Source organism: Mustela nigripes, chromosome 10 (assembly GCF_022355385.1).
Source record: "Mustela nigripes isolate SB6536 chromosome 10, MUSNIG.SB6536, whole genome shotgun sequence".
Lineage (NCBI taxonomy): Eukaryota > Metazoa > Chordata > Mammalia > Carnivora > Mustelidae > Mustela > Mustela nigripes.
This window is the reverse complement of record NC_081566.1, coordinates 13,635,713-13,661,231: the sequence shown is the minus strand read 5'-3', so window position 1 is coordinate 13,661,231 and position 25,519 is coordinate 13,635,713. Positions and strand designations below refer to the sequence as shown.

Here is a 25,519-nt window from a genome sequence, read left to right as displayed (position 1 = left end):
CTCTTGGTTTCGGCCAGGGACATGATCTTGCAGTCACGGGATCAAGACCCACACTGGGTTCCGCCCTTGGCAGAGTCTGCTTCAGATTCTCTCTCCCTCTTCCTCTCCCTTTGCCCCTCCCTCCACACAGGTGCTCTCTCTCTAAAACAAATAAATAAGTAAAATCTTTTTTAAAAATACCATTAATGCCATTTCAAATGGCTGAATTCAACACGTCAAACCTTTGGGACACATATGCTAATGTCTGTGCAGAGTACTGATAAACCAGATAGAAGACATTAAAATCTATCCAGTATTTTCAAGAGCTACCTTCACATATCCTGGCTGGTTATTACACACAATTTGGGATTCAACTTATTTATCACCTTCTACAAAGGCTTTTCCTATAAGCCTTCTCCTTCTCCCTGGTCAAATGCCCATTTATACGTATTTATAGAATCATTCTCGTTCAAAATATTTATAGAGAATTCCTATGTAAAAGGCACTGTGCTAGAAAATACAATGAATGAGAAAACACCTTGCCTTCAGGGATATTACATTAAAGAGCTATTCATTCAATAAGTAACTGCACAAATAATTATTTCCTTGTAAATATGAATAAGTACTTGAAGCAAAACAGTGTGAAATGACAGCAATGTTCAAGAAGTGTATTCTCGTGTGAACAGAGATGAGAAAAGGTTCTCTGAAGAAATACTGAAACTGAGACCTAATGAATGAGGAGGAAATTATCAGTTGAAAAAGTACATTAAATCACTCCAAAAGACCCCAGCTTATGTGAAAGTTCGAACATGGGAGGGATCGTGGTGTCTTCCAAGAGATTTAAAAAAAAAAGAAAGAAAAAGGCCACTGGGCCTAAAAAAGAATTAAGTGAACAGGACTGATTCAATGTAAGTCGAGAGAAAAGCAGAAGCCAAATCATTCACAGCCTAATAGACCATAACATCTTTGGATTTTATCCTCAAAGCAATGAGTTTAATGCAAGAAAGTGACACAATGAGAGTCCATTTTCAAAATGTGAGTTAGGAAGAAAGACAGACAACAAATCATCAAATATTTTTTAACAATAAAAACTAACAAAATCAAATAGAAATTCTGGAATTAAAATTTATCCAACAGCACACTGAACTGACAGAAAAAAAGAATCAGCAAATCTGAAGATAACATGAGTAAACATTATCCACTCTGAATAAAATTAAATAATAAAAAGGGGGGGGGACCAGATTAAGACACTTGCTGATACCATCAAACACACCAATATATACATAATACAGTTCACAAAAGAGAAGGGGGGGGCAGAAAAAGGCAAAAAATACTTCCCAGATTGATCAACATTGATCTACATATCTGAGAAGATCATCAAATACCAAGCATACAACACCAAGAAGGATAAATTCAGAGATACACATCTAAACACATAATAGCCAAACTATTAAAAGCCAAAACAGAAAAATCTTTAAAAAAGCAAAAGATAAACTCATTTCTTTTCCAAACTGATTTAAAGGGTAAGTCCATTTAAATAATAATTATAAGACTACAGAGTAGAGCTTATATAAAAATGTAACATATATACTATAACATTAGCAAAAGTATGTAAGAAGGGAAGAGAGCTATACTGAGGTCAAGTTTCCTAGGTATTAATAGAATTTGGGTAATTTTACTCTGAAGTGCAATATTTTATGGTAAAGTACTTGTTATTATAATCTTCACAAAAACCACTATGGAAAATAAAAAACTCACAATATAGTTCTATAGATACAGTCTACCAAAAAAAAAAGAGAGAGAGAGAGAGAGAGAGAGAGAGAATAAATGGTACTAGAAAAAAATACGTACTTGCCACACAAGAAGGCAGTAAAAAACAAAAAAGACAGGAGACATATAGAAAATAGCAAAATGGTAAGCATAAATCCAACCACATTATTAAATATATTAAATATATATGGATTAAACATGCTAATCAAAAGGCAGAAATTATGAATAAGGCTAGTTTTTTTTTTTTTAAAGATCCAAATGTGGGGCACTTGGGTGGCTCAGTGGGTTAAAGCCTCTGCCTTCGGCTCAGGTCATGATCCCAGGGTCCTGGGATCGAGTCCCGCATGGAGCCCTGCATTGGGCTCTCTGCTCAGCGGGAAGCCTGCTTCCTCCTCCCTCTCTGCCTGCCTCTCCACCTACTTGTGATCTCTGTCTGTCAAATAAATAAATAAATCTTTTTAAAAAGAGAGAAAGAAAAACAAATGTTACTAGGGACAAAAACTAACACTTTATAATGTTAAAAGTTAAATTAATCAGAAAGATATAACTGTTATAAATATGCATGCATCTAAGAGTCCAAAACAGATGAAGTAAAAATGGACAGAAAAGAATTTCAAGCTGACTGAAAATGTAAACAACCTAATTAAAATTTCTGAGATGTAGCACTACTTAGAAGGACTTTATAGCTTTAAAGACCTATGTTGAAAAGATCTCAAATCAATAACCTAAGCTTCCACCCCTTAAGATGAAACCAAACTAAACGATGAAGAGCAAACTACAAAAAAGAATGCAGAGGAAGAAGCAAAAACCAATTAAATAGAAAATTTAAAAAGAGAAAAAAATGAAATCAGAAGTTGGTTCTTTGAAAAGATGAAATTGATATCTAGACCAATTAAAAAAAACCAGAGACACCACAATCAAAATAATGAACATATCCATCACTCTCAATTAACAATTCTTTTTTTTTTTAACATTTTATTTATTTACTTGAGAAAGAGCATGAGAAGGGGAAGAGTCAGAGGGAGAAGCAGACTCCCCACTAAGCAGGGAGCCCAATGTGGAACTTGATCCCGGGACCTTAGGATCATGACCTGAGCTGAAGGCAGACATTTAACCAACTAAGCCACCCAGGCACCCTCTTTTATTTATTTTTTTTTTTTAAAGTGGGCTCTACACCCAGTGTGGAGCTTGTACTCAGAACCCCAAGATCAAGCGTCACATGCTCTACCAACTCATTCAGTAAGGACCCACAGTTAACAATTCTTTATTTTGCCTTCATTTTTGAAATATATCTTCACTGGGTACAGAATTCACTTGACAAACTTTCTCTCTACATATGTTAAAGGTGTTAATCAAGTCATCTTCTCTGCATCGTTTCTAACAAGACATCTGACATCATTCTCAGCTTTGTTCTTCTGTGTCTGTCTGCTTTTAATTTTAAGATTTTCTCTTTAACACTGGTTTTGAGATTTTCATGTCCCTTATGCCTGGAGTTTGTTGGGTTTCTTGGTCCTGTAGAATATCTGCATCAAATCTGGAAAGCTTTCAGGCATTATTCACTCAAATAATATTCAGTCCCCCTCTTCCTTTCCCTCTTCAGGGCACCCAATTACATGGAGAAAAACTGTTCTATAGCTTACTGATGTTATATTAATTTTTGCTTGATTTTTTTCATCTCTGTTTCATTTTGGATAGTATCTATTGCTATGTCCTTCACTTCTTTAATCCTTTCTTCTGCAATATCTACTCTGCCATTATTTTTCATTTCCCATACTGTAGCTTACATCTCCAAAGTTCAATTTGGGTCTTTTGTAAATCTTCCATTGCTCTACGTAACTCCACATAATGAATACATTTTCTATTAAGTTTTAAAGCCCTCAGCCTTTCATTTTAACATCTGTGTCAATTCTGGGTGGGTTCTGAATGACAGATTTTTACTTCACTGTAGGTCATATTTTCCTGTTTCTTTGAATAAATGATAATTTTTTATTAGCTGCTGGCCACTGTGGATTTTCCCTTATTAGACAGTAGATATCTTCTTAATCCTACAAATACTGGGCTTTGTGCTGGAATGCAGTTATGATTCTTGGAAGCAGCTTGATCCTTTTGGGTCTTGTTTCTGAGATCTGTTAGGATGGGTCTGGAGCAAACAATTATTCCACAGTAATGGTGTAAGATTCTTTAATATTCTACCCAGTGCCCCATGAGAAAGGTTTTCAAGACCACGTGTTAAGAACAGACACTATTCCTAGCCCTGTGTGAGGACCAAGAATGTTTCCCCTAATCCTTTCAGTGGGTCTTTCTCTCACCTTGCATAGTTTCTCCACAGCCTTGCACTAATCACTACTCCACTCTCTACACAGCCATCTCCTCTCTAGATAAGAGCACTAGACATTTGGCAATGATCCTGCAAGCTCTAACTGCAGGATTATTGGTCTTGCTGGATTCAACACCATTTTTTCAACCTGGAAGTTTTGCCACAATTCATCTGCCTGCCTTCTTCCTGAGCCACAAGCTGGGAACTCAAGACAGGAAGCTGGGCAATCTTAAAACTCACCTTTTCTTTTCTCAAAAACCACTGTCCTTCCCTGTATAACATCCTGTGTCTTGAAAACCACTGTTACATAAACTTTGTCTGTTTTCTTAGTTTCTTCAGGAAAGAGGGTAAATACAGTCCCTGTGGCCCGTCTTAGCCAACCATGGAAATCCTAGGGGTTTTTGTTTGTTTTTTTGTTTGTTTTGTTTTTATCCCCTTCACCTATTTCACTCACCCCCCCAACTCACCCTCCCCTCTGTTAACCATTTGTTTGGTCACTATACTAAGAGCCTGTTTTTTGGTTTGTCTCTTTTTTTTTCCTTTGTTCATTTGTTTTAGTTCTTAAATTCCACTTATGAGTAAGTGGAAGTCCTAGTTTTAATGTGGCTACTGGAAATTTTTAAATTACATATGATGTCACATTATATTTCTACAACACAGTGTTATTTTACAGTCATTAGAATTATATAATGCTGAAATCCTCTAAGAAAATAGGGTAAGGAGGCTAAAAAGGCTGACAACCAAGTCTCAATAAACTTCAACATTTAAAGGTCAAGTGGAGGGGCACATGAGTGGCTCAGTGGGTTAAAGCCTCTGCCTTCAGCTCAGGTCATGGTCCCAGGTTCCTGGGATCGAGCCCCATGTCAGGCTCTCTGCTCAGCGGTGAGCCTGCTTCCCTTCCTCTGTCTCTGCCTGCCTCTCTGCCTACTTGTGATCTCTGTCTAATAAATAAATAGAATCTTTAAAAAAAAATTTTTAAAAAATAAAGGCCAAGTGGAGAAGAAGGAGCTGGCAAAGTAGACTTAAAAAGGTTAACCTAAGAATTAGAAAACTAAGAGAAGCACAGTGTCATTGGAATAACAGACAATTTAGGAAAGCAAAGTTTGTATGAAATAGTTACTGAAAATTTTGTGTATGTATATGTATGTATGTGTGTATATATATATATATATATGTAAGTTAACAAAAGAATATTAAGAATAAGAAACATGTTTATAGCAGCAACGTCCATAATAGCCAAACTATGGAAAGAACCTAGATGTCCATCAAGAGATGAAAGGATAAATAAGGTATGATACACACACACACACACACACACACAGGAATACAATGCAGCCATCAAAAAACCCCCAAATTTTGCCATTTGCAATGACGTGGATGGAACTAGAGGGTATTATGCTAAGTGGAACAAATCAATCAGAGAAAGACAATTATCATATGATCTCTCTGATATGAGGAATTTGAGAGCAGAGCAGGGGGTCATGAAGGATAGGGAGGGAAAAAATGAAACTAGATGGGGCTGGGAGGGAGACAAACCATAAGGGACTCTTAATCTCGGGAAACAAACTGAAGGTTGCTGGGAGGTGTGGGGGGAGGGATGGGGTGGCTGGAGGATGGACAGTGGGGAGGGCATGTGCTAAGGTGAGTGCTGTGAATTGTGTAAGACTGATGACTCACAGACTTGCGTCCTTGAAGCAAGTAATACATTATAAGTTAATAAAAAGAAGAAACATTATTGAAAATCCAGTTAAGATTAATAACAATGAATCCATTTTAGTTACCAATATGTCCAGAGTGTGTGGTTTCTTCCAATAGCACTCAGTTGCCCAGTTGTCTGCCTCTGTCAGCCAGAAATAATGGAAACATGGATACTCCAAAACAAATTAGATAAATTAATCCAGGCCTGGAGTTTTGCCAGGTAAATGTGATAAAAGATCAGAAGGGGGATTAAGGTATCTGCCAAAAGACTTTGCGAAATGATGGATCATGAAAACTAAGATAAACAGAGAAATGGAAGACAGCTGAGAGATGCTAAAGAGAAAAATGGAGGAAAGTACAAAATAATGGCACTTTTAAATTGTTTATTTACCACTCCTTCCCCCCTCAATAACTTATAAGTGTTTACTGATTTTAGTGAGTCATCCATTAGAGTTTTATTGAATAGAACAAAATTGACCTGACTTTCTAGACCACACAGTGCAAATTCTACTGGATCACTTGATTTAAAAGGATTATTACCATGTACTGATGTTACATCTATGCCTCTTATTATTTATTTCTTCTAATCTTGCTTCTTGTTGCTTGGGCAAAGATGGGCCTTTCATTAATAGTACAAGTCAAAGCACTGTCCCCTATCCCCGCAAATAACAAACTAATCAACTACAACAAAAAATTCAATTTGGAGTTCTTTTCTCTAATCTCTGCTTTTATTTGTCCTGAGTACTCAACTCTGTTCTCTACTGCCCTTTCGTGTACTTTTCTTTTGTAGGGGAATGAGTTATCACTGATCTGGACTCAAGGTAAGTTCTTTTACAATACAATTTGACTGTATTTGTGAGCTTTTCACTCACCAATAAAATAGATATGTTTTCATTAATCAGAATAATTTAACAGTATCTTATATGGATTAAAAATCAATTTAATCAAGGGTAGTTATGACTCTTCAATAATACAGAATAACTATTCTGTAATGATTGGCTACTACCCCAAAAAAGACAGAGACTACTATAAGATAATATCCTATAAACATAAGACATCCATGTAATACAAAGTATCATGAAGTCCTCAATTAATTTTTTGAATGTAGCAAGTATTCCCATTTCAAGGTGCTATTTAAAATGATTGCATTTAATCAGCAGGGTGGCTTGGCTGTAAAGAAAACCTTAACAAATTTAAAAAAACTGAAATCATTCAGAATTATTTGAACACCATGGAATTAAGCTATAAATCAGCAACAAGAAGATAACTAGAAAAATCTCAGCTGCTGGGAAATTAAGTAGTATGTTTATGATGCTTAGAAATATATTACTTAGAAGTAACTGACATGTACAGTAGACAGACTAATGAACCCCTAAAAAAGGCTATGTCCTAAACCCAGGAACCTGTAAATAAATTACCTAACTTGGATAAAGTGACTTTACAAATGTGATTAAGGTTAAGAATCTTGAGACACGGCAATTATGCTGGATTATCAGTGTAGGCCGAACCAAATCATGTCGGTCCTTAAAATCAAGTAAACCTTCCTTGCTCAGAATCAGGGTGAGATGAAATTAGGCAAGAATGATCAAAGGGATTTAACACTGCTGATTTACAAGATGAAGGCAGGCATGCAGGCAGGCTCTAGAAGCTGGAAAAAACAAGGCAACAGATTTTCCCCTGAAGTCTCTGGAAAGGAATACAGTCCTGCCCATACCTGTCCAGTAAGATTCAGGTCAGATTCCTAACCCACAAAAGTTTGTAGAAAATAATAAACTGTTGTACAAAATAATAAATTTGTGTTGCAAATTTATGGTAATTTGTTATAGCAGCAACAGAAAACTAACAGGATAAAAACAGTATTTTGAACTGATAACAATGAAGATAGGACATATCTAAACCTATGGAATGTAGCTAAAGCAGTACTTAGTGGGAAATTCATAACCTTAAACATAAAAAAAAAAAAAAGCCAAAAGTCAAATATGTAAACCCCTAATTCAAAAAGTAAACATCAGACCTAAAGTTAAGTAAAGAAAATAAACAGAAATCCATAAAATAGAAAAGTAACATACAATAGTATAAATAAATATGCTAACATTAATAAAACTAGCAAATCCTTAATATGCTGATTAAGAAAATAAAATAAGTTACCAACATCAGGAAAAATTCAACAGACATCAAAAAGACAAAAGGATGCTATAATTAATTCTACAATCAATAAATTTTGAGGGTTTGTACCAAAAGCAAAGGCAACAAAAGCAAAAATAAACAAGTGAGACATCAAACTAAAAAGCTTCTGCACAGCAAAGGAAACTACCAACAAAAGGAAAAGGTAAACCTACCAAATGAGAGAAAATATTTGCCAACCATATATCCAAAAAACGGATTAATATCCAAAATATTTAAGGTGCTCATCCAACTCATTAACAACAACAAAAAAAGATTAAAAATGCACAAAATCTAAATAGACATTTTTCCAAAGACATACTAATGGCCAATAGATACATGAAAAGATGACTAATCATCAGAAAAATGCAAATCAAACCCACGATGAGAAATCACCTCACACCTGTTAGAGTGACCGTTATCAAAAAGACAACAGATAACAGGAGTTCACAAAGATGTGGAGAACCGGAAGCCCCTGCACATTGTTGGTGGGAATATAAATTAGTGCAGCGAACTATAAATATGTAATATATATATAATATAAATTGGGGTGCTTCAAAAAATTAAAAATAGAACTACTGTATGTTCCAGCAATTCCACTTCCAGGTATTTATTCAGAGAAAACGAAAACACTTAAAAAAATATCTGCAACCCCATGTTCACTGTAGCATTATTTACCACAGCAAAAAATAGAAACGACCAAAGTGTCCATCAATGGATGAATGAATAAAGAAAATGTGGTACACACACACACACACACAGCTATAAAAAAGAAGGGAATCCTGCCATTTTCAACAATACAGATGAAACTTGAAGGCATTATGCTAAGTGAAATAAGTTAGACAGAAAAAGACAAAAACTGTGTGATCTCACTTATATTTACAATCTATTAAAAAAAATAAAAACCCGCTCACAGCCACAGAGAACATACTTGTCACTGCCAGAGGCAAGGGCATGGCAAATAAGCATGAAGGGGGTCAGAAAGTACAAACTACATCCAGTTATAAACTAAATAAATCCAAGGGCTATAATATACAACATAGTATCAGTAGTTAATAATACTGTATTGTGTATTTGAAAGTTGTGTAGAGAATGTATCTTAAAAGTTCTGATCGCAAAGAAAAAAATTTGTAATTGTATGGTGACAGATGTTAACAAGACTTACTGTGGTCATTTTGCAATATATAAATATATCAAATCATTATGTTGTATACCTAAAACCAAAATAATGTTATATGCCAATTTTATCTCAGTAAGAATAATAAAGCACAGGAGCAGAGAAAAAAATTAATTTGACCATTGGTATGAAACAAATTCTTTGAAAAATACAAATTACCACTAAGTTGATAAAAGAAGAAATATATACAGTTTTAACAGTTGGATATCGAGTAAAGAAATTAAACCCAGTCTTAAAACCCTTTTCCTAGACTTGTTCTTAAATTTGTTAACTACGATACCTACATTATGGATCTGTAAAAGAATGACCTTATTTTCTGGAAATGTTTATTACATAAGGGTCAAAGCCATGATGTCCATATTTACTTTTAATTCAATAAATACGTTTGTTATATGTGTGTGGAGGGGATATACATGTATATATAGATAAGACAATAACTATGAAAAATAAAAACACACACATAAATCTTAGCAATCAAGTCCAGTAATATATATAAAAAGATACGTTGCAATCAAGTAGGTTTATTTCAAGAGTGCAAAGACTACTGAATATTCAAAAAAACAGTAGGTGTGGAATCTCAAATCTGGAGGCTAATGACAGCCACCCAATTTCAAATCTCCCCACATCGTCTTTCAAAAACCAGAAAACAAAACAAATGAAAAACTGGGGGAATAAAGACAATCACAAATGGCCCACACCTTGAGCATTGCTAAGAATACCATAACCTTCATACCATCTGTAAATAGAGAAATAAACCAAATTACAACAGAGTTCCAAGGGCCCCACTATTGCAGGCCTGTGAAGGTAGAAACCAGGGGAGAAAGAGCTAACAGCAGAGCCCTTAAAAAGTATATGGGATACACAGGGCTTAAAGAACGCAAGAGAAACAAAACAAAACATAAACACCCCCAGAAACAGAAAGTCCAATTAAATACCAAAATATAAAACATAAACTGGGACTTGGTAGTTTGAAAACACAGGCTATAAATAATAACGAAGAGTTGAGTGTGAGTATAACCAAACATGAGAGCGTTGGTAAAGCTTTCCTTCCGGGGAAGAAAGAGACCTTATATAGAAAAGGGTAGGAGGTAACAGGAAAGGGGTGCAGAGAGTAATAGAAACGAAAGGAGAAAGGTAAGGAGCCTATAAAGCAAAGGAGAAACACCAACCACTCCCCTATCCTCATCCATAAAAGAAAGTGCACAGAAGAGGGGTGAACAGACAGAAGAGGACATAAACTGGAACCATATGCTCACAAGAAATAAGAATACAAAAGGCAGAACTCTTGCCATCAGAGTGCTGTTAGAGATCGGGACAGCAATTACCTTCGGAGAGGCATTAATTGGGAAGGAAAAGAATGAAGCTTCAAGAGCGCTGGCCAAGTTCTACTTGTTAATCCAAGGACCAGTAAGGTAAGTGTGCTCCACATTTGAAAATGTATCAAGCTGTATAGTTACAATATGTACTTTCCTGCATATTCAATTAAAAGAAAAACAAAATAGATATGCTTGTTCCCTACAGCATCTAAATCCAGGGAACATACATGAGAAAACATATAAACCATGGCAGGGGGAGAAAGCACATTAAGGGTCTGTGAGGGGTTAGGAAGGGTGAGCAGAGGATGACATTTTAATTCTGTTTTGTTTCTGCCTAATAATCCTTTCTCATTTTGGTCCACTCCCCTCAAACTATAGCTATGCTGATCAGTCCATGTGGTTCATTAGGGATAGTTCTGCCCACCTCTGGAGAGATGAGTAAATAACCTATACCTAATTAGGTTATTCCCCTGCTAGAAAAACAAGGTGAAGGAATGTGACCCATGCTTTTACAGGAGCTAGGGGGAAAACACCCTCTTCCTCTAGAACTCAGAGGAAAAAGCCTCTATAAACCTATAGTTGCTGGGGGTTATCTTTCACACCACCTGGAAATAAATGCAAATCATAGAAAGGGGACTGAAAGAAAAGGCCGTGTATAAAAATAAGCAAACAGGCATAGAAACTATGTGACACTTCTTAAACACCCGAATCTAGCCATATGTAACTACTCATTCATGTGGGCTAAAACACTTTCTATATGAGCTTCTTTGAGTTGGTTCTGTTAACGCGTAACTGAAAGAGTCCAGTATAACACAAAATTTGAAAGGACTGATCTGAGTAGAGGATAATTTAAAAAGCAACTCTCTCTTCATCTGTGAACATCACAACCAGAGAATCTAAAGTCTTTTCTTAGTCCATTCTGGCTGCAAGAACAGAATACCATGAAACTTATAAACAGAAATTTATTTCTCACAGTTCCAGAGGCTCAAAGGCCAAGAGCAATCTGGTGCTGGCTTCCTCATTCATGGATGGCTAGTCTCACTGTGCCCTCACATGGTGAAAGGAACAAAGGAGATCTCTGAGGTCTTTAATGGCCACTAATCCCATTCATGAAGGCAGAAGCCTCAAGGCCTAATCATCTCCCAAAGGCCCCACCTCCAAATATACCCACCATCACACTAGGGATTACTTTTCAATATGAATTTTGGAAGTCACATTCAGTCTATAGTACCTTCTCCCTGAATCCATATCGTTTCTTCTGAGAGCACTGCACTTAGTGGTGCTTTTCCTGTTACAGACACTTCCTAGATAATTAAAGGAAAAAAAAAAAAAAAAAAAGGCAGGGTATTGATGGGGACGGGAAAACAGAGTAGATGACATATAATTACTTTCAAAACTCTATTTTTAAAATCTGAGTTTTACTGTCTTAAAATGCTTTCTTCTAGCAAGTTTCAAAACAGCTAAGATCTAATAATTCCTCAACTGAGGCAACTTATTGAATTACAATTTACTGAATTATAATGAAGAGCACATGTTTTATTTTAAAACAGAAAAGGCAGGGCACCTGGGTGGCTCAGTTGGTTAGGCATCTATCTTCCACTCAGGTCATGATCCCAGGGTCCTGGGATCAAGACCTGCATTGGGCTCCCTGCTCAGTGAGGTGTCTGTTTCTCCCTCTGCACTTTTTCTCTCTCTCAAATAAACAAATAAAATCTTTAAAACAAAAATGGCTATGGAAAGCTTTCATTAAAAAAATTCTGAATTTGTTTTGTACTGCTCTTTGAAAAGTAAAATTGCAATTTACAGATTAAGATGGACAAGCGGGTTCCTACTTCAATGAGCACCCCATCTTTTCCAACTATATTACAGTGATGAACCAAATAGTCAAGAGTTAATTAAAGCATAATTAGGTTTAACTATAAGATAAAAATCTCTCTGGCATGTGGGATTTGTTCCAGGAATGCAAAGGTGGCTCAATGTAAAGAAAATCAATGTGATATACCATATTAACAGAATGAAGGTGGGGACACATAAACATTTCAACTGAAGAAGGAAAAAGCATTTAACACTCTTTCATAATAAAACCATGCAGAAAACTAGGAATAGACAGAAACTTCTTCAACATGATACAGGGCATCTATGAAAAACTAACAACTAACATCATATCATACTCAATGGAGGGGCGCCTGGGTAGCTCGGTCAGTTAAGCATCAGACCCTTGGTTTCAGTGCAGGTCATGATCTCAGGGTCATGAGATGGAGCTCCATGCCCTGCTTGCGATTCTCTCTCCCTCTCTTTTTTGCTCCTCCCCCCATTCAGGCTCTCTCTTTCTCTCTCAAATAAATACATCTTTTAAAAAATATATATCATACATACTCAATGATAAAAGATGGAAACCTTTCTCCCTCAATTCCAGAATGAGCCAAGATGCCTCATCTCCTTTGCAGGGATGAGTAAGTAACCTGAAAAACAAGGTGAAGGCCTGTGACCCAGGTCTTTCCTGGAGCTATTAAACATTTCGATGGAAGTCCAAACCAGAGTATTATGCAAGCAAAAGAGATCAAAAGGCATTCAAATTGAAAAGAAAGAAGTAAAACTACATCTATTCACAGAAAACATAATCTTACAGAAATCTCAAAGAATCCGCCAAAAAACTACTACAGTTAATAAATGAATTCAGCAAGTTGCCACATACAAAGATAAAAACACAAAAATCAGTGTTTTTACACACCAGGAATGAACAATCCAAAAAGAAAATTAATGAAGCAATTCTAATTATAATAATAATCAAAAGAATAAATACCTAGAAGCAGATTTAATTAAGGAGGTAAAAGGCATACATTGAAAATTACATAACACTGCTGAAGGAAATTAAAGATGATCTAAATAAATGGAAAGACATCCTATGTTCATGGATTAAAAGACATTTTTAAGATGACAATACTTCCCAAATTTATTTACAAATCTAATGCAATCTCTATCAAAATTCTAACAGCCTTTTTTGCAGAAACAGAAAAACTGACTTTCTAAAAGAAAAAGAAAAATATTAATAAAGAAAATACCAACTATAGCTCTTTTTTTAAAAGGTGATTTTTCAGCTCTCCTTGGGCTTAGATGTAGTTTGCACAGACATGTCTAAATGCACCAAGAAGGTAAGAATCTTGGGTAAATACAGGACCCATTATGGTTCCTCCCTCAGGAAAATGGTAAAGAAGATTGAAATAAGCCAGCATGCCAAGTACACGTGCTCCTTCTGTGGCAATACTAAGATGAAATGACGAGCTGTGGGGCTCCTCCATAAAAACAGTACCCAGTGGTGCATGGACCTAGAGCACCACTTCTGCCATCACAGCAAAGTTTGCATCAGAAGACTGAGGAGCTGAAAGACCAACAGAAGTTCTACCATCTGAAACATTGCTATACTATAAGAAATGGGTTAATTTATGTAACAAAATTTCTTTGGGTTGTTGATAAATTGATTAGTTAGAGCTTCTGATTTGGGCTACATTAATTATGCTTTCTCAAAAGACTTGGAAACTAAAATTCCTTCTAATTTTTATTGAAAATAAATAAATAAAAGGTGATTTTCAATTTTTATAGAGTTGTAAGGGGACCGAAAAAATCAAAATAATATTGAAAAAGAACAAACTTCTCAAAGAGGATCATAAATCAAAACAGATAGAAGCTAATACATTAGAAGACAATATGATTACACCACCACTGCCTATTAAAATTACAGATTTTGGGAGCACCTGGGCAGCTTAGTTGGTTAAGCAACTGCTGACAGCTCTGGTCAAGATCCGGGAATACTAGATGGAGCCCTGTCTTGGGCTTCCCACTCAGCGGGGAGTCGGCGATTCCCTCTGTCCCTCCGCCTGCTCATGCTCTCCCTTCCTCTCTCTCTCAAAATAAATAAAATCTTTAAAAAATAAACAAATAAAATGAGACTACAGCTTTTGGTGTTGCTAGACTCACACTATATCATACTTTGTAGTGAAGTGGGCAGTCCCTAAAGGTAAATGGGCTGGACAATATTTTCATAATGTCTTCAAAGTTAACAAACACAATAAACAATTCAAATAAATTTTTATTTTTAAAGTTATACATTTTTACTTCTGAAATTCAGCAATAAGAAATCAGGTGACTTGCTTCCCTTTATCAAACATAAATTTACTACTACCTTTCCCACATATTCCCATATATCCATTCATTCTATTCATCCATATATTCATTCTAAATCAAACAAGGTTATACTTGGGTTTCTTAATACTTGAGTCATTTTTATTCAAAGCAATAAATCAATAACCCAAATTACCTTTTACAATACTTGAGTATATATCATTATGAATGCACACAAACACCATATTCATAGAGCCTGGACACATTCTAGAACCAACCCTACAATTTTAAGCTAATCTAAGTGACTCAAAGAAACCTAGAAATATATGTGGGTTTGTGGTCTCCCCAGGAATTCTATTCCTCATTGTGGAAAGGGGAAAAAAATAGTTAAGACCCAGTAAGAGACCCAGAATGATGTGGTACCTCAACATACAAAGTCACCGTTTTAAAAGTAAGTCTGGACATCTCCTAGGACAAGGATGGTGTAAACTAAGAAAAATGGCTTTGTATTGCTCATTATACCATCTACTAGGATGAAAACTGCAGAAAACTGTCTGCATTTCTTAGCTGAGTAGTAACATCAGAAATAGTCTCACTGGTCAAAAATATCAAGACAATCAAAGAAAACTCAGGTTATCAACAACATTCAGGAATGTTTTTCAATGTGAGATTTATAATGTATGCAGAAGATTTAAACAGAAACAGAGCAGATCTTATTTTGAAGGGTCATCATTCAATTCTGTATTTTTATTTAAAAACCATTCTATAATCACTGTCACAATACCTAGTACATACTACTAACAAAAGCTTGTTGAAAGCTCAACTGAATGGACAGACGGCTGAATGAGCAAATAAAACAAATGGGAGGGAAAAGAATGATTATCAAAATAAAGTTTAAAAATATTGATACTCTCTGAAGACTAGTTTCTTCCTCATTTTAAAAGCTACTCTGATTAGTGAAGAAATGTATAAGTAACATAGGCACAGTGGAAACAAGACAAGACTTGAACTCAAGAAAGATCCAGATTTAAATCTTAGCCAAAACTCTTAGTGGCTTGTGTTGTGGACCAAATTGTTTACTTTATACAAGTCTTAGTTTTCTCTACCTATAAAATGGGGACTATAGTATCTACCTTACAAACACAATAAACCAGAAATTTTGGCACCTAGAACAAACTAAACAAAACCAGTTCTCCAATCAACTCTGTCATTCATAATGTAGCCCACAGATGGGTGTTACTAACAATGCTCGCCATCTGGTAGCTTCCTGTTTTAAATAATTATTCTTGCTAACTAGGTGCCAAGCTTCTAGATTCATTACATTAAATGTTTGCACCCTCTAAATTTCAGTGTCCTTAGACAAAGCCCAGTATGACCAGCCATAGCTCAGATTATAGGTTAGTTCTGAGGGTTAAATGTAATGTTAACAAAAACCCCTGTACAGTGACAGACATATAATAGACAATAAATCAATGTTACTTAAATATTTTATTAATACCTTTAAGTCACCCATTTGCCCCTCTAAATTCTCACAAATATTCTAATAAACCCACACCACGAATGCAGATTAATCATATCAGGCCATTGCAGAAATATATAAGAAAGAGAGAAGTGAAAGGATATGTATTGGAAACATTCTCTTCAAAGATTCAAGTTGATTCCTTCAATCTTGATTTTTGGATTTTCTGTCTTAAATACATAGAGACCTGATGACGTAAAAGAACAGAAGGTACCTCAATTTCAAGAGCCATTCCTAGATTAAGGAAACAAGTGAGGTGTCAGGTTCAAAAGGAGAATTCAAAGTTACCACTATCAGGGTATGCTTCTTCTCTGCAGGATGGGCAAATAGAACTGCTGCTATTGTGTTCTGCCTCTAGTCTCAGCTGTGCAAACACCAGTTAAGTAAGAAAAACATCAAGCCATCTTTATCAGATCTACAAACAACCCAGATAAACTCCTTTAGGATGAATAGTTTAGTTAGAATGAATAGTTAGTATTTAGAATAACAAAATTTGCCAAATCATAAGAGCCCTGTAAAAAGCATCCCTACTTAAGCTCTGAAAAATCATTTTCTCTGGATTATCAGATATCCAGAAGTAATGATTTTATTATAAAGTATTATCAAACCAAACCAAGGTCACAGATAACAATTCTATTTTCTTTTTTCCCCCACAGGCAACCACTCTCATAGCAAGAGTTAATTAAAAAATGATTAGAGGTATTACTGGTTATAGTGATGTTTCAATAACAGCTTTACTAGACTAAAGCAAACTTCACCTAAGAAAACACCTCTTCTACTCATAAATGTCAAGTCAGGTCACAAGCTAAAGCCCCCAGTTTCCTCACAAATTAAAGAATAAATTCATCATACTCAACATTACACTCAATGGTGATTTGCTGAAAGCTTCTTCTAAGATCAGAAACAAGACAATGATGCCCATTCTCACCACCTGATTCAACATAGTATTAGAAGACCTTGTCAGAGCAATCAGACAAGAAAAAGAAACAAAAATCATCCAAATCAGAAAGGAAGAAGTAAAACTGTTTCTATTTGCAGATAGCATGCTATTATATATAGAAAACCCTAAAGACTCCACCAAAAAACTGTTAGAATAACAGATGAAATCCGTTAAAAATCATAAATAAGAGAAATTGAAGACAAAAGTAAACAGAAAAATATTCCATGCTCATGGATTAAAAGAATTAATATTGTTAAAATGTCCATAATACCCAATGTTATCTATAGATTCAATGCAATCCCTATCAAAATTCCAATGACATTTTTCAAAAAGTAGGAAAAAAAATCCTAAAATTTGTATGGAACCCTAAAGGACCCCAAATAGCCAAAAAACCCTCTGAATAATGAATGAAGCTGGAGGCATCACATTTCCTGATTTCAAACTATATTACAAAGCTACAATAATCAAACCGGTATGGTACTGCACACATAGATCAATGGTATAAAACAGAGAGCACAGAAATAAAACCACACATATATACTAGGTCTCTTCAATAAATGGAGAAAAGGGACGCCTGGGTGGTTCTGTTGGTTAAGCAGCTGCCTTCAGCTCAGGTCATGATCCCAGTGTCCTGGGATTGAGTGCCACATCGGGATCCTTGCTCCACAGGGAGCCTGCTTCTCCCTCTGACTCTGCCTTCCACTCTGTCTGCCTGTGCTCGCTTTCTCTCTGACAAATAAATAAAATCTTTAAATAAATAAATAAATAAATAAATAAATGGAGAAAAGTCTCTTCAATAAATGGTACTGACAAAAATAACAAAATATCAACAAAAATAAACAGCTACACGCAAAACAATAACAGTAAACTCCTATCTCATACCACACACAAAAATTAACTCAAAATAAATTAAAGAGCTGAACATAAGACCTGAAACCACAAAATCCTAGGGGAAAAAACAGGAGGGGTAAGCTTTCTCGGCATGATTTTTTGGATTTGACACCAAAAGCAAAGGCATCAAAAGCAAAAATAAACAAGTGGAACTACATTGAACTATAAACATTTTACACAGCAAAGGAAACCATCAACGAAATGAAAAGGCAATCTATCAACTGGGAGAAAATAGCTGCAAATCATATATTTCACAAGAGGTTAATATCCAAAATATATAAAGAACACAAAATCTAATAACAAAAAGCCTCTAAACAATTTGATTAAAAAATGAGCAAAGGAACTGAAAAGATATTTTCTCAGATATAAAAATGCCAAACAAGTACATGAAAAGGTACTTAACAACACTCATGATCACGGAACTACAAATCAAAACCACAATTAGATATTACCTCACACCTATCAGAATGTCTATCAACAAAAAGACAACAGATGGGACGCCTGGGTGGCTCAGTGGGTTAAAGCCTCTGCCTTGGGGCACGTGGGTGGCTCAGTCGGTTAAGCATCTACCTTCAGCTCAGGTCATGATCCCAGAGGCCTGGGATGTAACCCCACATCGGGCTCCCTGCTCAGCAGGAAGTCTGCTTCTCCCTCTCCCACTTCCTCTGCTTGTATTCCCTCTCTTGCTTCTCTCTCTGTGTGTCAAATGAATAAATAAAATCTTTTAAAAATATGAAGGGAAAAAAAAAAGCCTCTGCCTTCGGATCAGGTCATGATCCCAGGTTCCTGATCAAGCCCCGCATCGGGCTCTCTGCTCGGCAGGGAGCCTGCTTCCCCCTCTCTCTCTGCCTGCCTCTCTGCTTACTCGTGATCTCTGTCTGTCAAATAAATAAATAAGATCTTTAAAAAAAAAAAAGATAACAGATAACAAATGCTGGGCAGGACATGGAAAAAAGAGAGCTCTTATACACTATTGTTGGGAATATAAATTGGTGCAGTCACTAAAAAAACAGCATCAAGGCTCCTTAAAAAATTAAAAATAGAACTACCCTATGGTCCAGCAATTCCATTTCTAGGTATAAGTCTTAAGGAAACAAAATCACTATCTGAGAGAGGTACCTGCACTCTAGTTTATTTCAGCATTATTTACAACAGTCAAGACATGAAAACAACCTAAGTATCCACTAATGATTGAATGGATAAAGAAAATGTGATATGTGTACGTACACACACACACACACACACACAAATATTATTAGGCATAAAAAAGAAGGAAATCCTGCCATCAGACACAAGAATGGACCTTGAGGTCATTATGCTAAGTAAAATACATTAGACAGAGCAACAAATACTAAATTATCTCATTTATGTGGAGAATCTAAAAAGAACCAAACTCATAGAAGAGACTGGTGGTTACCAGAGGCAGGGATGGGGGTCGGTAAAATGGGTGAAAGCAGTCAAAAGGCATGAACTTCCACTTATAAGATTACTGAGTTTTAAAAATACTGTATCATATATTTGAAAGTTGATAAAAGAGTAGATCTTAAAAGTTCCCACTGCAAGGAAAAAAAAAGATTTGTAACTATGTGAGGGGAAGGATATTAACTAAACTTATTATGGTAATCATTTCGCAATACAGACATGTATCAAATCATGCTGTACCTTTAGTACTATGTTAATGTCAATTATAGCTCAATAAAACTGGGGGGGGTGGGTTAAACCAATAATGTCCATACATCTGTTAGGTGATGACTGGTACACTTTTTAAGATTTTTTTTTTTTAATTTATTTAGTCAGAGAGAGAGAGCGAGAGCGAGAGCGAGCACAGGCAGACAGAGTGGCAGGCAGAGTCAGAGAGAGAAGCAGGCTCCCCATGGAGCAAGGAGCCCGATGTGGGACTCGATCCCAGGACGCCGGGATCATGACCTGAGCCAAAGGCAGCTGCTTAACCAACTGAGCCACCCAGGCGTCCCAATGACTGGTACACTTTTAAAAGCACCAAAAACACTGCCCTGACATTACATTTGACACATAGCTATAAGGACTAAAACAAAGGTTATTTTACACACTGGTTAAAAATTAGAATTCTGTGATTGTGGTTCCCGCAGTTTGTATGAAAAAATTGATCACGTTATAAATAAGCAATAAAATGCTAAAAGCAATTAGTTGAGTAGAATTTTTTGGATTTGATGGCACATTAACAACAAAAACCAATCCATGTCAGGAATGGATATTGTAGTTTCAGAAAGACAAGCATATGTTAAATGGGAAAAACATGTTTAAATGATAACATTCCTTGAGACAGAGATCTAGTAGATTTGGTATCAAGTCCTAGTGAGAAATAATTCACCATCATATCACAAAGTAACTAACTAAATGACATTATTCAGTTATTTGCTGAAATGCATCCATAATTCTCATTTTGAAGCAATGATTTTTATTTTTCTGGTGCCATCAAGTGGTAACATTATGAAGTGCTCTCAGTTTAAATGCAAATAATTTTTCAACAGAAAAATATCACACCAATTATCCATGTCACTTAAATACTAGTGATTTTCCAGCACAAAATTATCTAAAAAGAAAAGGGAAAATATCAGAGCTAACTGCAGCTCATCCCAATTTTAAATTCCCAATCCAAAATTAGAGTTAAGACAAATAATAAAAAAAAAAAAAAGACAAAGAAAAATGTGTACATCTCTAAAGACTAGAACGCTCTACGGGCAAACATAAAACCCTAACTATGATACTGCTTGAGTAACAAAATGACGTTTCAGTCAAACCATGAGAAATGTTCCCTCTTAAAACTCCATTACAGGGCAGTAAAAGAATTATTTTTAAGGCAAAAGCCCAAAAGGACAAAGAGATTAAGAGAGAAGACTGCAGCAACATTTTACAAGCTAGAAAACAGATGGATGAGTGGTTATTGACTTAGGAAGCTCAAGAAAGCTGCCTGACTTATATGACACCGTAAATCTCTCCAAAAGTTTGGGAACTGGTAGCACTGCATAGCTGTGGAAATCAAAGTAAGGGCTAAAAACCAGAAAATTAGTCAAAATTCTGATTAAAAAGCACAAATACCACTCCACTGCAGTTTCATGTAATTAAAAGTTTCATGTCATTAAAATTAACTCCCTCTTCAGTCCATGCAGCCAAATATTCATCTTATACCACGTTAGAAGACTGAAAGTTCATCCTCTAATAAAAAAAAGAAAACTCCGGACAGGACACAAAGCAAAGTGAGGGGGAAAGTACTGTAGTAAAAAAGTGTCAGTGCTACAGGAGACTATGGTCCTTTGAATGGCACTAACAAGTCAAAGTTCACAGAACATCAGTAAAAATGACGATTTCCTGGAAAGCAAACCACTGGAAGAAGGTCCTATCAAAACTTTGATTACTGTGTCCAGAAAGTCACATGACTAACTGAGGTATGCTTCACACTCTTTCCATAAGGAAAAGACAAATGCCTAAAACAAAAATCTGATGCTTAAAAAAAGGCACGTCCTACTTATGACATTCAGAAACAATCAGCTCCCAGGACACCCCAGTAATTAGCTGAAAATTTATGACAACTAACAAAGAACAGAATAGTAGGCATATCAAGAACCTTTACATTTCATCTCCTCTCTTCAGGCCAGCAAGAGCAAATGCACGAGGGGCGCATCTGCCTTTGGCTCAGGTCATGGCCGAGCACTGCCTCAGGCTCCCTGCTCAGCGGGAAGCCTGCTTTTCCCTCTCCTGCTTGTGTTCCCTCTCACTGTCTGTCTGTCTGTCTGTCTCTCTCTCTCTCTATCAAATAAATAAATAAAATCTTTTTTTAAAAAAGGAGTAAATGCACTAAAGAATCTTTGTGAGTACCTGAGAGATGAAGGCCGGTGAACACTAGCCATGTCAGAAAAAAACGATTACTGTTCATACAAGAGACATGGAGATTTGATTTTTTTAAAACCTTTTGTTGGTTAACTGAACCAAGTAGAGGGTGAAGCAGTTTCATGTAATTAAAAGTATAAACCCAACTGTAGGCTTTTGGGGGGCGGCAGGGGAGAGAACACACATAAGCGGGGCTGGGGCAGGGGAGAAGGAGAGAGAGAATCCTAAGCAGGCTCCATGCCCAGCACAAAGCCAGATGTGGGGCTCAATTTCACATCCCTGAAATCACGACCTGAGCCAAAATCAAGAGCCAAATGCTTAAGTGACTGAGCCACCCAGGCTCCTCCAAAATGTAGATCATTTAATCTTCAGTAATTTCTCATTTTCAGTCTTGTTTTTAGAGGATTATACACAAGGTATAATTTTCATATATACACTTTTCTTTCTAGATATAAAATATATATAAATATTAAAATATATAAAATATAAATACAAAAACATTCAAAACATATTAATACAGATAAAATTGTACCTTGAACACCTTCTAGGAGTAAATCAACTCCTTTCCTATAAAAATTGGAAGCAGCTTCATAGTCATCTTCTTCTTCTTTTTTTAAAGCCAGCTTTATTAATTCTCCTGCTTTCTCCAAATAATCTCTCTTGCCAAGCTTGGATTTTAAACTGCCAGGAAAGAGGCTGCGACTTTCCCGTTCTTCTTCTGGTTTGTTCTGTTCGCTGTCAGAAGCAACAGCCCCTAGTGCTGAAGGATCCGAAGAAAGATTGAGACCAAAAGTTCTAATGGGAGAATTTTGATTGGAAGCCATTCCATCATCTAACTCAGCAAGAGAATCCGCGTCAACAGTAAGAGATACCAGATCACTGTCACTGGAGAAACCTAGAAATATGAGCACAACAGTAAATAGCTATTAAATTAAGAATCAGCCAAAAAGAATACAAATTATGCTGACTATTCATTTGTTCAGAGTATCCTAGTCGATTAGAAAGACTGTCACTGCCTGATAGAGATCAGTGCCTGGCAATTTGTTTCTGCTTACTTCATTCATTTCCCCACTCAATGTAAGCTCTAGAGGCCAATCTCCTTTGCCTTAATTTTCACACTAAAACTGAAGGCAAGTCTTTACACCTAGTCTTGTTGTCAAAAAGAAGAGCCTATACCAGAAGATCTTGTAACACCATCATTATGATCAAAGGAAGAGAATAAGAGCTTCAGGGTAAGACAAAAACAAGTGCTTGGATCTCAGCTCTTAAAACTTAACTATGTGACCAAGAGTGAGTCACTTAATAATATTACTTATTATGCAAGACTTCAAATGAGGAACAGAGTTAATGCATATAAAGCATAATAGACTTATCATTCAATTACAACTATTATAGCAATTATATAATCATTATTTAACCATTATACAATGTACCCTCACAGAGGTGTGCTTTTAGATAATCATCCAAATCTGGAAAATGTATGCCATTTAGTCGTGGGTCTTTTATTATTTTTTAAGGACTAAATTTTTAGAAATCTTTGATTCAATCTCTTTTGGAGAGATCTTTGGTCTATATATTCACCTCTTAGTTTTCCAAAAGAAAATGAATTGTATTGAAATATTCAGCAATGAAAATTCTTTCTCCCATTTCATAGAACTGACTTTATGGTAAATGAACATGAAGTCTTAGATCTCCCTTTACATTCTTAAAATAATTGAGAGCCTCAAAAGAACTTTTTTTTTTAGATTATACCTGTATGCATTTACCAATCTCAATATTTAAACAAACTGAACTTTTTTTAATTAAACACTAAACCCCATTACATGTTAAAATAATTTTTATTAAAAATAATTTATTCTAGGGGCACATGGGTGGCTCAGTGGGTTAAAGCCTCTGCCTTCAGCTCAGGTCATGATCCCAGGGTCCTGGGATCGAGCCCCACATTGGGCTCTCTGCTCCGCAAGGAGCCTGCTTCCTCCTCTCTCCTTGCCTCTCTGCCTACTTGTGATCTGTCTGTCAAATAAATAAATAAAAATCTTTTTTTTTAATTTTTAAAAAAATAATAATTTATCCTAGGGGCATCTGGGTGGCTCAGTATGTTAAGCATCTATCTTCAGCTCAGGTCATGATCCAAGGATCCTGGCATCAAGCCCCATGTCAGGCTCCCTGCTCAGTGGGGTGCCTGCTTCTCCCTCTCCTTCTGCCTCTCCCCACTGCTCCTGTTCTCTCTCTCTCTCTCAGATAAATAAATAAAATCTTTAAAAATAACAATAATAATAATAATTTATTCTAGGGGCATCTGATGGCTCAGTTGGTTAAGCATCTCCCGTCAGCTCAGGTCATGATCTCTGGGTCCTGGGATCAATCAAACTCCACGCCAGGCTCCCTGCTCAGTGGGGAGCTTGCTTCTCCTTCTCCCTCTGCTGGCTCATGTGCTCTTGCCCCCTCTCTCTCTCTCATGTATGAATAAATAAATAAAATCTTACCCAAAAAAAACTCACAAAACTATATTCTCCAAAACAAAAAAGTGACACTATTTTAAACCTTTTTAACAGAAGGTAACTAGATTCTCACCAGATCCTGTACTCAATCTGTTTTCATATTGTTTTGGTAGAAAGATTTGAGGAAAATCTGACGCAGATATGTAATGAACATGGGGTGAGTATTTTAGTAGCCTTTTTGAATATTTATAGATATTATTTTTTGATACTACACCAAAATTTGCCAAGTGGTAGTTTCTTAAAGCTTAGTTGCCATGTAGAATATAAATTCCTCTCAATGAAATTTCTGTTTCTGTTACATTTGAATCCCTTGGTCTGTCTTGCACACCAAATGGCTCTTTTATCCATGCCTGTGTTTGTAACTTCACACACTGGGCATTTTGAAAGTACGGGTTCCCTGCATTTAACTGCTCTTCCAAATACTGACAAATTTCATGATCACAATATTCCCCTCAACATCACATGTTACTGTCATCATCAATCTCATCAGAATATTTTCTTTATATACTGTGAAACTGTCAAGCTCAAAGTAGCAGATATGAGTTCTTCAAATTCAGGCACCTGGCTGGCTCAGTCGGTACAGTTTGTCATTTCGAACCCCATGCTGGATGTAAAGATTAAAAACAACAACAACAACAAAACCAAGTTCTCCAAAATTTGAATTTGGAAATGAAAACTCACCATTTTGCCACTGGCAACAAATACTGTCAGTTGTTTTCCCTAAAGTGTCAGCTCACTTCGTTTGCTTTTGAAAAAATAGTCACCAAATACCCAAGCCTAAAATAATTAGTTTGTTAATGGCTCTTTCAAGCGAAAATGGTATCCCAAGAGCAAAGCAGCTAGTTCATGGCTCAAGCAAGTGCTTCTCCGGACAACCACAGCAATTCAGTATGCAGAAATGCAGAAGTGTTTGATGCATACTTCCATTTTGCCACACAGAGTATCAAAAAGACATGTACCCAAAGGTTGAGATTTGATAAAAATTAATACTTTTTATTGCTTTATCAAGGGTATTCTTAGGCAAAATTAGCACTGGCATTACTGCAAGTACATGCAAGGATTCCTGCTACCGTCTGTCCTAGTCCTGCCTGAAGCTCGGGCGAGCAGTTTCACCTAACATTGCTTCTGCATCATGAGTGCAAATGTCAACACAAGTGAAAAAGGCAAATAATTTCCCAGATTATTATAAAATGTTTCTGCCGTGGGAACCCCCTGAAAAGATCTCCAGAATACCCAGGTATCTGAAGACCATACTTTGAGAG

The 25,519-nt window shown here is 36.1% G+C and overlaps 1 protein-coding gene and 1 pseudogene across 3 annotated transcripts in view; one reads left to right on the top strand and one right to left on the bottom strand.

The window, feature by feature from the left end:
- RPS6KC1 (ribosomal protein S6 kinase C1) overlaps positions 1-25,519 on the bottom strand; it is a 171,332-nt gene that overhangs the window by 97,329 nt on the left and 48,484 nt on the right. For all 3 annotated transcript variants that reach the window (XM_059412680.1, XM_059412679.1, XM_059412681.1), the window contains one exon: positions 22,289-22,651. In XM_059412680.1, the coding sequence (XP_059268663.1) occupies positions 22,289-22,651 (363 nt within the window). The remainder of the gene's footprint in view (positions 1-22,288; positions 22,652-25,519) is intronic.
- On the top strand, positions 13,552-13,907 carry LOC132026292 (large ribosomal subunit protein eL43-like; annotated as a pseudogene).